Source organism: Coturnix japonica, chromosome 6 (genome assembly GCF_001577835.2).
Source record: "Coturnix japonica isolate 7356 chromosome 6, Coturnix japonica 2.1, whole genome shotgun sequence".
NCBI lineage: Eukaryota > Metazoa > Chordata > Aves > Galliformes > Phasianidae > Coturnix > Coturnix japonica.
In genome coordinates this window covers 1696690-1713523 of record NC_029521.1, presented here as the reverse complement: position 1 = coordinate 1713523, position 16834 = coordinate 1696690, and the positions used below count along the sequence as shown (strand labels likewise).

The window sequence follows — 16834 nt, the reverse complement described above, 5'->3', positions numbered from 1 at the left end:
ATTAATGCTGTTTTAAAACATTATTTGGTTATCACCAAGGACAAAGCCACTGTTTTTAACAAGGAGTTGCTTACCTTGATCTCCTCAGGGCTTCTTCATCTGGATCTTGCACTGCAGGGAAAAAGCATTTCCATAAGAACAGAAATGAAGAAAGAAAGAATCAGCTTTATGATAAAATTACAAGTTCTTCAGAAGAGCATCAAAAACCTGCTTAAAGGTACACTGATGCTGACTTGCCAGCAGTGGCTTTTGTAACACTGGGAAGAAGAGCAGTTTCCAGAGAGTTAAGCAGAAAGACGTTAGTACAAAAGTGGTTATTACTGTAATTCCCTCGTTTCTTTATTAGCAGTGTTTCATAGCTGTAAGCAATGATCCTACAGAGGGGGGCTTGCTATTTTGTGGAATCACATCAAAGGTAGCAGTCAGTTAATACAAGGAGAAAAAACTAAATTTTTCTGTGACTTTGGAAAGGTTCTTGAACTAGATCAGAAACAAGATCTGAGTTCAGCACCAGGTGGTCAGAAAAATACTTCTGTAAGCAATAACCAAGGAAGCTGAAACTCATATGATATTCACATCTATGTGTAAAGGCTGATACAGAACCACAGGTACAATACAAACAATGAACTCTTTTGTTTTGCTGATATTTTTCTTTACCTCAGGAAGTCCCTTCTATAGAGGTCTGTTACTTACGTGCTTTATTCTTACCCTAATGAATTGATGGCTTGTACATCTAAAGTGCTGGAAAGTGAAAGATCACTATGCATAGATTAGATTTGTAAGTAAGGACTATAGGGACACAAATAATCTTTTACTGTACAGTCTTATAGTTTAGGATTTTTTTTGTGAGGCCCCAGGCAGATCAAAGAATTTCCTTCATAAAGCATAAGGTGAGACATAACACTTGGATTTCCTAATTCCCTGAAGTTACATCCAGTCTTATCTTAGCCCTCAATGACAATGACTACAAGAAGGATGCAAACCAAGTATTAGTCACCAATGCTAGGTTAAGAAAATAGAGACAAATCTAAAGCCAGGACAAGGAAGATGCTTTGTTATTTGACTTACTAAACTCTGTTCCAGTCATCTGGGCAAGGATGCGAAAAGACTTAGACTGCAGGTTGGCAGAACGGCGACTCCAGTCTTCAGTTTCATCCTCAGGCTTGTTCTGAGTTTTGAGAACAGCCTGATACACTGGAGATGCGCTGTCTACGTGAGGATCCTTAATAGGAAGTGTACTGCAATGCAGAAAGTGAAATATTGTGAAACAACGTGTGGCAGCTTTCATCTTCTCTCAGGTCTTACAGCTTCTCTTCCAAACTAACAACAACTCAAAATGGAAGAACAAATACATAGAACATCAGATGAATTAAGAAGGATTTCACTCACAATAACTGTGAAATTGTTCAAACCCTTACATTTAAAGCACTGTGAAAATGCTTGGAAATATTTGTTCATGATTCCTTAGCCACAGACTTCTGTGACGATATAAAGGATACCATGATGACAAAGGAGACTTAGTTCTCCAAACATTCTAACCAGTATTATTTCTTATAAAAACAGCCTCATGTTAGTACTGTGTTACACTTTGTTTCATTATAGTTTGGGGCCAGTGTATTTTAAGGTTGCACTTAAAAACAGAAAATGCATTGCATTATGTAACTACTGTAATAGGCTTCTATTTTTCTTCTTTTTTTCTCCTTTCCAGAGTTCATTATTCTTAGTCTGAATTAAAATTCCAGCTGCTGTTAACTCTGGATTCATTGCCTAGTTTTAGCCAAGAAAAGTTAACTTGACTTGTATTCAAGACTTACTTCCATATTTTCTGCCTAAGAAACTTGAGCAGCAGAATGTACATCAGGCTTTTCCAATATCTCTGATCACCTTGCACAGTGATTTCCAACAGGAAATTCTGACTTTTCACATCCAAAGCCAAAGCTACAAAACTCTGTAGCACATGTCAAATTAATGTCTTTTTCTGTGTATATAATTTCCACATGGCACAGTTCAAGTAGTGATAGAACTTTAGAAATACACTTTGAGGGAACAATGTGTACTGACTTGACTACACAACTTCTGAAAACACAAGGTCTATTACTGAATCAAGTGATTATTTGCAACTCCTTTAATATGCTACTCCACATACAGATTTTCTCAGGCAGGATATTAACAAAAATTGAGGAAAGACTCAAAAGATACGGGCCATAACTCAGTGCTACAAAGCTTTGGGAACAGGCACCTGCTGTATAAGCTGTTCCTCTGGCTCAGGCTCCAATTCTCTGAGAATCTTGCATTTTGCAAAGGAAATAAACAGGGGAGTTGGTTTTGCAATTGGAAAGCAGAAGAGGAATGATGAAAAAGCCAGAAGTGTATCTGATACCCTACATATGAAGTTAGATCCTAAAGTAATGCCTCCTATTTATTATCACAGAAACTACAACAGATACAAAGAATACAATAACATTACTTGAGAGAGCAAATTCTTAGCTACAAAATGCTGTTCTTAACAGAGTCACAACTATTAAGTACAAACTTTTCCCAGTGATGAACAAGAGCAGTCCACCTTCCACCAAACTGAGCAAGTGAAAGCCAGAATGTGTAGTTTGGGTTTGGCACCGTGAGTGAGCTAGGGCAGTCCAGCCAAGACTGGCAGTTTCTTCGACAGTCCTCAAACTGGTATGGGCCTCAGTATTTCTGCATTGCAAGAGAAAGGGTGTCTTCTCCTCCAGCCTGAGACTTCAGCTTAGTTAGCGCTGGGATGTAACATTCAGAATTGATGGTTTGTCTGGCCCCAAGAAATTCAGAAAGATCATGCTGCCTTTCCCACACTGAAACAGCACACATGACTTTGCTGGTTGAAGGTCAAGTAATGAACTTTTTCTTCAGTGGGGAGTTCATGTCACCACTCCATGGACTGCCATTTTGACTTCAGCTTGTAGTGGTGACACCATGTCTCATCACTGGTAATGATGTGATCCAAGAAAGAGGCATCTTCAGCCTTGTATTAGCTCAGTAGGTCTTGACAAACTTACATGCAATATCCTTTTGTTCCAGTGTAAGCATCTGTGGGAGCCATCTGGTACAGATTTTGTCCAACTCCAGTGTTGTCTGCATCATTTGCAATACAAAGAACCTGATATTCAATTCAATTTAAAAAAAAAAAACAAAAAAACTCCCTGGTTGTAATCCAGAAATTCATGTGGATGAGTTTTTCAGGGTGCTCTTCATTTCATGACATGACAGCTTTGAATGCCCATCTAGAACATGTCTGGCCTCTCATTTCATTGTCATCACAGCTGAAATATACCACCCAATGCTTCACTGCACTTGCATCCAGTGTTTGGTCTCCATAAATGTTCACCAACCATCAACAAATGCCAGTGGATGCCATTTTTCCACATAGAGGAATTAAATTCCACACTTGTTCTTCATACATACTTCTATGTCATTCTCAGATCTGTCAGCCTGCCCCTCTGCTGCCATCTGTCACAGAGCAACAAATTGTAACGGAATACTGGTGGGAAGGTTCAAACTCTACTGTCATGCCACCAATATCCAGCTCTGATATCAAGGACCAACTTAATAAAATAGGAGGTATCATTTTCACAGCAGCTCCGGTACAACATAGAGCAAGAAAAAAAAGCATTGCCAGGCAATACCACCAATGTCAGTACTTTTCATGTGACACACATCTCTGTTTCAGCACTGCACTATATAAGCTCTTATAGTCAATCTTCAACTAAAGACAGAATGGATGTGTTCTTCAAGCAAGACTGCAAAGGGTTCATAAACATGACACATGCTTATATATGCTGTAGACTCACTGCATCTGTGATTTGCCATTATATCATGCTCCCAAACCAGATTTATTACTTTTAACGAGAGCATTTATATTTCTCATGCCCCCAGCATAGGCAGACTTTTCACTTGCTTAAGGACTCAGTCGGGCACAAATTTCAGCACTACATGGTGGAGCAGAGCTTTAGAAAAATAGACCCTAAAAATTCATCTTCAGTTCTTTAAATGCTCTACCTGAAATGTTTTATATTTATATTACAACAGTTTAGAAGTATATGTATGGATATGCTATTTCCTCTAGAGCCTAGGCCACAGAATTCATAGTAACAACACATGGCATTAATACAATGTATTAATGTCTTTGTGGCAGATGATTATGGCAGGAAATGGAGCTTGGTGAATTAACAACCCTAGATGTGAAATATGCTCCTCTAAATTGAACTAGATTAATGCAATACATTGGAATAGTTCCAGCTCTGTATTCACCGCAGCAGGCCTTTTTCCTTTAAATTGCAATCGTATTGCAGATGAGTATCTGGGACATATGAGCCATTCAGCATGGAAGTGCAAAACACAGAGCATCACTAATTATGAGCCCTTCATAAACCTAAATGTGATGTTTGACTCACACATATTGCTGAACTACATACTTAACAATGTTAATAAGTAGTTATTATACCTCTTCTTCATTTAATTCTTCCATCTGGTACATATGTGCTGAAATAACATGCGTCCTTAAGAACGTTACCTCAAATTGACATTACTCAAAAAAAAAAAAAAAAATAGTCTGCCCAAATGGATTAGAGCATTTGAATTTTCTTAATACAATATCCTAAGATATTATAGTAGTATTCAATAAAAGGTTCTCTCTTTTTGCACATTACCATAAAGGTCAGATGTTATTAGCATTAAAAGAAGCTAAGACAGTCAAATCTCTTTGAATAGGTACAAACGTGATTTTATCTTGCAGTTCATTATAAAATATGGTTTGCCCTGTGAATCACTTCCTGAATCATGACCCAGTTTTAACGCAACGAAGTAGGTAGACAATAAGTAGAAACTTCAGAAGGTCTATATAGTTATATCCTTTATGTAAGCATACAACAAAATATTATAACAGAGGATATAAAACTAATTCTGGCTATTAACCAATGCTAGAAAAACTACTACTCCTGAAGATCAGAACATTATACAAGCTGGCTTATTGTAAAAAGACATCAGACTTGATTTAGTTTATACAGTCACAGAATTGATTCTGCTACTGGAACTGTAAGATCTTAATCCCGACAAAGCTGTTGGATTTACATCTGCTTACAGGAATTGTGAATTTGGCTGAAACTGCATAGGGAACCTAAAAGAGGTTTTATTGAAACGTACTTGAAATACCTGACTACGTGGTTTTATAGCAACCAACTCTCAGTTTCTGTTAGGCTTAGGATTGGAGTTGTTAAGCATTACAATGTGCATTATATAAAGCTACACCATTTGGTCAAGAGTGTTATTATAATCTATACCCTTATTAAAAGCACAGAAAATGAACTTCTTCCATTGTACTTAGTTAAATGGGTAACATAGCTCTGCATACACCTTTGGAGACTGACTGAACTGCATTCCAGCTAACAATAGGTATTGGTCAAGATGCATTATAAGGGAAAGTTACGAACACAACAGAATAATATTAGTGTGGAAAAAGATTCTCTCACTGAGAAAACAGATGGCCAGTAAAAGGGAGTGTAAGCACATATTGTAAGCACTTACATTATGAATAAGCCAACAGCTAAGAAATTTAAAAGAAGCAGTGTTAAAGTTTGTTGCTCGACCAGTGTTTTGGAGTCATATGACAACATATGATAAGAATGTGAGTTCTATTACATCAAGGATACCCATTAGGAGAGAAACAGAGCTACACTCATGCCGTGTGTAATTTCATTTAAGTCACAAATGTGACTAAGTTTATCAGACAAGATCAGCAGAAACACACACTGGAAAAGCAAAATTACTGAAGACCAGTGATTTATCCTACAGTCCTAAGAATAACAAAGCATATGCATAAGGCACACATGCAGTATATATACACTAGATCAGGTGATAGTACAATATAATTTTCCATTCTCAAGGATAAAACCACAGGCAATACTAAGTAAATACCTGGCATTCTTTACCTAATAATAGAAACCCTCCCCATTTGCTTTTTCTTGTTTAATTCAGTGTTTGCTACTAAAAGTAGTCAAGATAAGGCCATTTCTTTTCAAATACAGAGCACTAAATCTTTTCCTGTGGTATTTGAGACACCAAACAAAGCTGCATTTGCTTAGTTCCATCCCAGCTCTAACTAAGACACTAATTACCCACCCTTTTAATTGCAAAAAAAAAAAAAAAAAAAGCAAAAAAATTAAGCACTTTCAAGCAGTATCTAGAGTTGATTTGTCTTTTTCTCTGATAAATTACTCCAGGAAAAAAGTCAATAAAGAGCTCTTGTCATGCATATGGTGACTATTAGATTGTATCATGCAGAGAAAGAGCATTCCACACAAGGAAATAATCTTACCCAGCAAATTCTCCACCTTGGGCTTGTGCCTGGCCTGCAATTGCATCCATGATGGCATCTTGGGAATACATGCTGATTGGGGTGTTATACTGGGCGTGAATTATAGTAGCCTTGCCTCCTAGGCCTTTCACCTCAATGGGTTTGTGTGTAGATAGGGCAGAGTCCTTCAGGACACTGGGGTTGAAACGCTCCGTGAAATCCGTACTGAATTATACAAGAGTGAGGATCAAGAGGAAGGGAGGGGAAGAAAGAAGAAAGGTGTGATAGTTAAGTGAGAGAAAAACTACTAACAGAGGAGTGTACATGTGTATTCATGGCATCTCACCACAAAAGCTTCTGTTCAGAGAACAAGAGTCTGCACAATAACAAGTAACAGTTAAGAGCTGGCTGCACTCATGGGTGACATCTTTGTGTTGGCTAACAAACAGATAAAAAAGGTGAAGAGTTGTCTTCATAAAAAAAACCCTATTTATTTCTCATATTTACATATATTAAAATTCTACTCTTACATGCATATGTAGTTGTATATATGCACATAAATACAGGCACACGTGTACATACGCATGCCCGTGGATGTACATACATGAGCAAATTCCCCATGAAGTGTCATATAAAGCACTAGCAAAGTACCATGAGCTGAACAAATGTCAGTAGCAAAAGGAAGAGTTGGCTTAACGTTGGACTCCAGGGAGGTTGTGGATGCCCCGTCCTTGGAGGTGTTCAAGACCAGGTTGGACAGGGCTCTGGGCAACCTGGTCTAGTAAAGGTGTATGTTTGGTGGCCCTGCTAGGCAGGGGGGTTGGAACTACATGATCCTTGAGGTCCCTTCCAACCCGGGTCATTCTGTGATTCTGTGATCTGTGACTTGGGCTAAATTGCACCTAGGTTCCTTGTACTGCCTAGCTGAGTACTGTTAACATTCCCACAGTTTATATTAAGCATGGTCTGGAGTTATAATGAAAAAAATCAAAACCTCAGCTCTTAGTCACTGAAGTAATTGCTTTTCCTTAACCGGTGGGATGTCAGATTAATATCCAGTCTGCTTATCCTGCCCTGACAACAGCAGGAGAATCAGCAGCGTAGCTCCTGTAAGCTTGCCAGTACTAAGCAAAACTGAAAACCTCCATCCTTTGCTAAATGCAGGTATTTCAGAAAGATTTCATCTTGAACTGAGTCAAAAGCTAAGAATGGTTATAGCCCTCCTGCCCCCAGCAGTTGCAACTAAAGTAGTGCACTAATTCTGAAAGACGTAATCAGTTGGAATGGAACAAGTTTCATTTTCAATATAAAACCATTACATCATATTGACTATATTAAGTTTTTTGCTGAATTCTTCCCTGGGACTGAACTATATCTGCTTCAGTAGTGGAACAATAGTCTTCTTGTCAGTCTTAAGTTAGCCACAGGGTGTGTTTGAGTACTAAATCTGAACTGCCAACACTGAATTGAAGAAAAAAGAAAATGAAGATGGCAACCATCAGACAGCCATCAGTAAATAGCAGTGATGATGTGCCACCCTTGAGTTCAGCCAGGAAGACTCTGCTTTAAGCCTTCTCTGTGGTGGGATGCCCTGACTGCAGATGGGCAGTAGGAGAGAGTCAGTTACACATCATTCAGAAATATTCCTCAGAACATAAACAGCAACATGCTCAAGGAACAGCGACATAAGCAAGCACATACTGTACTACAGCCATAGCCTTTAATGACACACATCAGCATTAAAAGGGAAGAAAATGGAAAGCTGGATTATACATTCTGGGAAAAGTGAAACATGATCTTTTATTAATAACAAAACACTTTCACATCTAAAAGGCCTCTTCATCACCTGTTCTCCAACATTATATTATTATTCTGCTGACATCATCTGTCCAAAGGTGATATGCAGAAATGTCTAGCATGTTATACTCATGACTTCACAGCATGCACATGCCTTACTCTAACAACAGTACCTCTCTTCTTCGTAACATTCTCAGTGATCACCTAATCATCACAAACACATAAAGCCCAAAGAACTTGAATTTACAGTTCTCATTTCCCCAAGCTACAAGGCTAACTGAAGAGATTCTAAAACCAAGATTCGCAGAGACTGTGAACCAAAGGATGGAGAATGAAATTACCACTTTTATAGAAGATACTTAAAGATGGTACGTAAAAATAAATGCCAAAGAAAGACAGCAACACCCCTGTAATGTGACTTCTGCTTTCCAGTACAGTCAGAACAGTTATCAGTGTAAGATGTCGAGAGCTTTATTTGCCCACAGGACCTGCATCGATTGCATGACATTACTTCACTGAAATAAACAGAAAATTCCAGTCCCATGAAAATTATAAGTATTAAATATTATTTAAATTGTATGTATTCTACTACTTCTACCCTTCTCTTATCAGTTTAAATTTGACATATAACTAAAACAGGTATTTATTTTAAGCTGAATTTAACCCAGTCTTTTCAGTAATTTAATGACAACATTCAGCTCAAACACAGAAGAGGACTTTAAAAAAAGAATACTCTGCCCTCATCTTAGAAAACTCAAGATCAGAGCTGAGGAATTTGTCAGCTTCACAAATAGAGGAGATCAATCACAGCTCCAAATCAAACAAACCCTTATGTGGGGAATATTTTGTTTTTACTAGAGTCAATTACTTTTTAGGTCTTTTCAGTATCATATCTATTAGCAACCAAAATTAGAGTTCTAATGGAGTTCAACTTCAGAAATTAAGTTAATGCTTAGACAAAAAATACGTCACTAATAATGCCCCTAAGAACGCTCCAATAAATCCCAAGGGCACAGCATCTACATAAAAAGTTAGAAAGAATCCAATCCTGACTGTAAAAATGAAGAAGTCTGAAAGCAGCTACATGAACTAGCTAAGCACAGATGCTAAGTCCACGTGCAGTATTAAAACACCACCATGAAAAATATACATCGTGTGCTTAGAACAGAGCACTTCTGGATTACAATAGCAGCGTCTGATGCTTGCCAAACCAATAAGATTCAAAAAGAAATAAAAAGCTCATAAGCAAGACACAGCAGAAACATCAGGGACCATGCTCCCCCGGAAAGCAAATCTTCACACATACAGCATAACACAAATATTTAGCAGTACATGAATAATACTAACTTGGAAGTGGTGTTGGTTATAACCTAAAAGAAGAGAAAGAGAACAAACAACATCATAACCAAACAGAAAATATCAGTAGTTTTTACAGTGCAAAAGGAAAAGGTAGTTACAGCTTACTAAAGCTTTAAGGCCATCTGCAAATAAGAGTGAAAACAAATGTATGCCTGAAAACACCAACATGATTAAGAAAGGAAAAAAAGCAGGGATTATAGTTTATCTAGATGGATCTAGTAGGGTACTATGGCATTTCGCCTGACCCTTGAACATGATGTTATTACTGTACATGCCTGAATGTGCTATTATCTAAGTGTATCACAGGAAAAAAAAAAGTATTTGCAGAGTAGATTCTCAACTAAAAATAGCAAATGAGTTGTAGAGATTATGTTCTTCCCTTAGATACTAAATATTCAGGGGTGAAATTGGTTCACCTCAGGTTATCCTCAAAATCAGCATTGCAAGATTGACTTTTTTGTCTTTTACTTGCTGGAAAAAATTTCAGTGACTATTTTAAATCTAAAACTGAGGTACGTGCCTTCTTATTTAACTACCTATTGGCTGAAAATTATATGAAATTCATATTCTATGTGCACAGTCTGAAAAAACATGTAGTTGTGGTGAATTCTGCTTCACTGCATAAACAACAAGAGACTGCGACTTGAATGGTAATTCCAAAAGAAACACAGTAACAAGATGAAAACAAAAGTCTTACATGGTGAAAGCTGGGAGCAAGAGAGCATGCTCAGACTGTCATATCCTATGATATTACTTGCTAATAACTTCAGTTGGTTTCAATTATAGCTTTCACAGGATGCATGTATATTTTCCCTTAGTTTCTTTAAAGCTTAGATTGTATTCACAGATGAAGAAAAAGCCAATGTGATTTGAGCAAACAAACAATGAAGAGTAGGGGATCAGACAATCTTCTCTCCTTATTTAGCTGCAGTTAACAGTACCAGGCACTATGCCATCCGCCTTGTTGCTGTAATGCTGGATCTGAAGTAGATGTGGGACTGATACAAAACACTGGACATCAGCGTTAGACTGACATTCAAACCAGAATGCCATGCTTTTTCTCTTAGGGAACCCTTGATATGCTGCACTTTTACATTCATAAAACATACAGGCGTTTTGCAATTGGTTCACCCTGTTGCATTTTTCATGATTGAAAAATGCTCTTACAAGTCATAGCTGCTGTAAAGGATTTGTACCTTTCGCTTTTCAATGGCAAGGCAATCACAGATTGCCTTCTGCAACTACTGTTCTCCAGCCTCAGATTCAAGAATATTCTTCTAATTTTATAAACCCTACATAAAGCCAAATATAACAATCTAGTTATATAAAGTTACAGGAACCAGCAGAGCTATATTAGGAACAAGCTGTAGCCTGTAAGCATATCACTGATCCTATATCCATTTTAGGTACCTACAGGATGACAGCTGGGCACTCACTTACAATGAAATACGGTCTAACAGTATCATTTTCTGAAGTGGATTCTGATGGATGCTTTAATCCACTAATCCAAGTCTCTGCTTTACACGTACAATGACGGAACATCAGGATGCTTACCATAGCCTTTAACAAAAGGGTATCTTATAAAAACAAATATATGTGCAAAGATAAAACACTACATGTGTATACCAAGAACAGCTCAACAGCCACATCTCAAAGATTTTTTTTAGGTGTGAAGATGTTACCAATTTTCTTCAAAGAGTAAAGCTTTGTTTCTCTTGACATTCCATATGCTATAAGAGAACCCTCTCTGGTTCAGAGCCGCACACTAGTTTAACTCAAATCTAACTACAGACACATGAAAGACCCAACTTGCTGCATTAAGAAGCAAGTAGCCCAAGCCACCTGACAAGGACACGTGGGGACAGGTATTTAATGCCCTTGACCCACAGTGTGAAAAATAACTTGCACTGGAATGGAAAAAGAGCCACATGTCAGAAGCTATGATTCATTCTTTACATTTATTAATGTTCCCCTTCAGGGGCACAAAGTTCTGCACTTCTAAAAAGCCACTTCTATGTTTCTTAACCTGGCTCAGGATCTTCAAATCTTAATGTGCAAGTGCATCAGAGCAGCAGACGCTCTAATATACTGGCAAAGTCAAGGAAACAAACTTTAACTTAGTTTTTAGCTTATTGACAGGATGGTGAAACCTCTGACAGCAATTCATACAACTATGTTTAAATGACCTGGCAAAAATAGCAAATTGAATTTGCATCTCAACAAATCAAAACAAAACACGTCTTCAGATTTACACCCAAACCTGCATTTCCTTATAACTTTTACTCCACTGATAAGTGCATGCTCATGAATGCACAGTTTCAAAGCTCCAATACAACCAATATCCACCTCTGATCTTGTGAGACAACATAATAAAATAGGAGGCATTACTTTTGGAACAGACTTTGTATGCTTTGATTATAAACGTGTACATGTAAAGGAGAAAAAAATGGAAAAACAGCAAAATGAAGACAGAAGTGTGGTAGCAATTGGACAGATCGGTACAATGGGAAGGGCAGTACAACAGAGATGTGATGATGGAAGGACAGGTGTGATACACAGGTGCTATAAAGAAGGGGAAGACTGCTCACCCATATCTGAAGATTCCAAGTTCACAGTAGAAAGCTCTGCCAAGGAGAGATCTCCACAAAGAGATCCTTCCCCTGTGGCAGTCAGCTCTTAAAAGAGGTCTAAGAGAGGTGCAGCCAGGCTCTACCCCTTCCTTTCACACAACTCACAACTGAATTGCATTCACCTGTGCTCCCAGGGCTGACCAGGTCCTTTCCACAGGTGCTCAATCAGTGGGTCAGACCATGGCTCAATAGTTATCATGCAACTATTTTCAGTAGCAGCATCTTTTCTGCACCCCAAAACCACAGTCATGGAGTTACATGGCCCCATCACAGTTCCTTCTGGTATCACAAGTGTGCTTCACTCTGACTGCAGTGAGTGATGGTTGCAGCTGTGCTGTTACTTCAGTAATAAACAGAATGCAGAGCCATCCAAAATACAGACATTAAGAAGGTACGTGAAGATAGTGGGAGAAAGAGTGAGATACACTCCCAGAAATCTTGGCTTTTTGAAATAAAACAAAAAAACAGTTTCTCTCAAGAGAACTGTAATTGGAAAGCATTTTGAGGTACACTTGGCTGATCTTGCCTATAAACCTGATTTCTTTTAAACAGGAATTGTCCTTCTTAATTACCCTGTGTATGAGAAGAGAGTGTAGAATTTCTTCAGTTAAATTAATTGGGATTGGAAATGCTGAGTCACTGAATTATGGAACTACAGGAGTTGGAAGAGAACTGTAGAGACTGAGTCCAACCCCTCTGCTAAAGCAAGTTCCCTACAATAGGTTGCACAGGTAGGCATCCAGATGGGTCTTGAATATCTCCAAAAAAGGATAACCCACAACCTCACTGGGCAGCCTGTCCCAGTGCTGTCACCCTCACTGTAAAGAAGTTAATCCACACATTTGTGTGGAACTTCCTACATTCCATTTTTGGCCATTGCTCCTTGTCACATACCACTGATAAGAGTTCAGCCTTTTCCAAATTGCTTCCTGCACTTTAGTTACATAAAAACATTGATCAGAACTCCTCTCAGCCTTCTCCAAGCTGAACAGACCCATGTCCCTGAACCTTTTCTCCTATGGGAGATGCTCCAGAGACAATCATAGTGAATGACCAAGAGAGTTATGATAAATTATCATCTTAACCAGAAGAATAACCTAAAGCATTTATACATGCTCTTTCATAGGAATAGATCACCTGAAATTTTTGTTGCTTTTTCCTCATGTAAACAAATCCCTCTTCTTGAAATTAGACCTTTTCCCATATTCATAAGAAGAAAATTTTAAAATAAGCATGAATAAACAATGCCAGTTTAAAATGTTAAGGCAGATAAAGTAGAATTCATTTCTTATTGCTTTTCATCACACTCTGCAGTCCAATTTGCTTACTTCCCACACCTAACAATAAAGCAGTTTCTCTGCAATATATTAACATACTGAAAACCTTGACAGTGTGAGACCAGTAGGGAGCATCTGCAGATAATGCCCTCTTTATATATACAAATTAAGAACACAATGATCAGATGTAAGACACAATGTTCAAACCAGAAGATTCAACAAATGGCACTTTTAACTCATTAATGCATAGGAAAGCCAGTACATTAAGGAAGGGATTAAAGCAGGACATAGCAGTACACTAGCATGTCAGGCTTGCTAATCAAAGCAATTTCTCCTTAGGAAAGTACCAAAGGGTCAGATATCTACTGTAGCAACTTCTATAATGGCTGGTAGGGAAACTACCTTTAGGAGAATGCAGACATCATTTTAAAATGACACAGCTCTGATGTGATGCTACAGATGCTACAGTCGTTGGGTTTCTTCTCATGCTCTGATGATTATTGCCAATTCATATTGCAGTTCAGACCTCAATCATGATTACAACACAGATGTACAACAGGGTAGGTACTACTACATTCATTTTTCAGCAAAATCTTGTTTGAATATTACTATGAACTTATTGAAACATTAAATATTTTACCAAGTTACCTACCCTCTAGGAAGTCCACCTTCCGAATCCCTTCGTCTGAGACTTAACTTATGCATCTCAGCCATTTCCCTTAGAGTTTCTGCTGAGTAAAGGCCAATAGGGTTGTTATATTGCCTTGCAGGGCTCAGCTGGCGTACGGGACTATTGCCATCAGTCAATACAGGGCTTAGCTTTGAACCTAGATTACTCTTTGCAGGTGAAATGTCGGGAGTCACAGACTGAGAGGACATAGAAGATCTAACTGTGGTAGTCTTTAAGTAAGAAGAGCTATTTGAAAAGCTGATCTCTTCCTTGTTGAAGTAGCCTGAAAATGTTCCATTGGTTGCTAAAACACTACCCATAGGCCCAGTCGCCGTGTTAGTTAGAGGACTGAAGGTTGCTCTGTTGTCATTGATTTCCCAAGCAGGTTCCTGTAGTAGCAAACATGCAGGCCAAGAAAAGAAAAAAAAAGAAAAGAGCAATCATAGAGCACATGCAAAAAATAACACAACCGCAATCACTGCTTTCTAAATATATTGATAAACTAGTAACAAACAGATTAAGGGCCAAAGCATCCATCCTCTCAGGGAGGATTTCAAACAAAGAAGCTCACTATTTCCAAATCAGGGAAGTAAAACACACTCAAGCATTTCTTTAAAACATTTCTTTTAGTTTAATCAACATATTAAAGCTTATCATTAGAAGAGCATTTGCTATTGGTCAACTTCATATCAATGAATATATACAAATACAACAGTCTATTAGTTTCTAAGGTAATTAAGAAAACTTAGAAGATATCCTAAGGTCAGAATTATCTAAAATAACATACAAGCATAAAAACCAATCTCATTATTATCAAAACATAATTATTCTAAACCACACCATTCTATTTTTCACGAGTACGCTTGAAGTTACTGAAGCCCACACCTTGCATTGCTTTCACAGGCTTTGGTTCATGCTAATTAGGCCATGCAACACTGTTAGCAAATAGACCAAATGGACTCAAGAATAGATATCTGCTCAACAGACAGAAGGCCTCTAGTTTGACAACTTATGCATAATTTCCACTTGAATTATTGTGTGCGTGAGTACATGGATGACGGCTGTATGATCCCATAGCTATGTCTCAGATAATGTTTCTAACTAGGACCGCATTCAAAGTCACAGTAAACTCTCCTGACAATAAGTACGCTCAGAAAAGCTTATGCTTGTTCTCAAATTAAGAGAATCTCATATTGGGACAAGGTAGTACTATGCTTCATTTTGACAAATGATTTACTATTAATGCAGTTTAGTGTAAATGATGTAAAAGCATTTTACACCTTTCCTCTCTATTTTCTTATTCTTTTTTTATGCATTATTACAATATAAGAGAACTACTTATGCTTTGGATATCCTAAAACAAACAAACAACCTCACTTTTTACCATTCTGCTTGTCAGCCTCTTTGTCTTGACAATATCTAACAGTGGCTTCTTTTTGTCGTTTAGGCAAAGCACTGTCTTCATGTTTTGGCATGTCTGTTCAGCAGGTCAGGCTCTCTACATGCAGTGTCTTTGAAAATCTTCTGCATGTTGTGCCTCGCACAACATGAGGGAACAGTCAGCACGATCAATTACAAAACTACCCCATCTAGGGTACGATGCAGAAGTGTTCCATGTGTGAGAGGAAAAAAAGAAGGTTTTCAGAGGTACTTGATTCTGTGACTTTAAACAATTCTCAGCATTTAATGCTGTACTCTGAAATATCACAGAATTACCAAGGTTGGGAAAGACCTAAAAGATCATCCAGTCTAACCATTCACCTATTACCAATAACCCCCACTAACTTACTCTGGACATATTTTAAAACAATAAATTAAGTGATTTGAAAAGTAGCTGCTTTATTATATTGTTTTTGTGTCTGTAATTATGTAGTTTGGGTAAGAAACTCTTTAGCTGAGATACCCAACAAAATATTTTAATGCTTCGCAACTTACAGGTTTCTCTAGAGCCCATAACAACCACCTGAAGTTTATCTGAGAAGCTGAGAGCCCTGGCTCCAGTCTAAATTGCCTTTAGGCTTACGCATTTTTTTCCCTAGAGAAGAAGGATCACTCCCATCTTCCTCCCTGGACCTGCAGCTGTAACAGGTGCCCAGGTACCTGCACACCCCAGTTCAGAGGTCCAGCCAGCCAGAGCCTGAAGTCTGGCTTGGGGGACAGGAAAAAGAAGGGGACACAACTCTCAAGAAAGAAGAGCTCATAACATACTCTCAGTGACAGCTAACACAAGAGCAGCTGATAACCTACAGGGGCATTTTGCCTCCTTTGGGCTGGCACTGCTGTGTTTGCCTTATTTAACTTCCTACAGGCACTTCCCCATACATACATGAACCATATACCTGTGAATAATTTAGCCACCGATTCCCTACGTTTGCTGGTATAGGTTATCATTATCTTTATTTACTGACTTAGATGCTGAGGTTTACTACAAAGATAAATATTTTACTTTCTCCTCTTGGATTTTTCAAATACCGAAGTCCAATAAAACAAACTTAAAACTTTCTTTTTGTTAATAAACATAAAGAGATTTTAGCTGGCATTAATAGCTGCCTGGAGCTGTAGAAATAAACATAAAAGTGCTATTCCTTTTAAAGTTAATAAATAAAATTGAATTACAGACTCCAGTGATTATACTGTGACACTGAGAACAGCAACCCACCAGCATTAAGTGGCCTACTGCAAGTTTCCAAGTATTACAGTGGCTGTCAGCATTACTTCTCAGGAAACACAGCCAACAGTAACAAACATCCCCGTGTTTCCCAGCTGCCTCTCATCC

General features: G+C 38.1%; 1 protein-coding gene across 2 annotated transcripts in view; it reads right to left on the bottom strand.

The window, feature by feature from the left end:
• Nucleotides 1-16834, bottom strand: part of LOC107315549 (LIM domain-binding protein 3-like) — an 83511-nt gene that overhangs the window by 15727 nt on the left and 50950 nt on the right. For both annotated transcript variants that reach the window (XM_032445482.1, XM_015866012.2), the window contains exons 6-8: nt 6347-6550; nt 1069-1238; nt 75-111 (exon numbers count right to left, since the gene is read on the bottom strand). In XM_032445482.1, coding sequence (XP_032301373.1) covers nt 75-111; nt 1069-1238; nt 6347-6550 — 411 coding nt within the window. The remainder of the gene's footprint in view (nt 1-74; nt 112-1068; nt 1239-6346; nt 6551-16834) is intronic.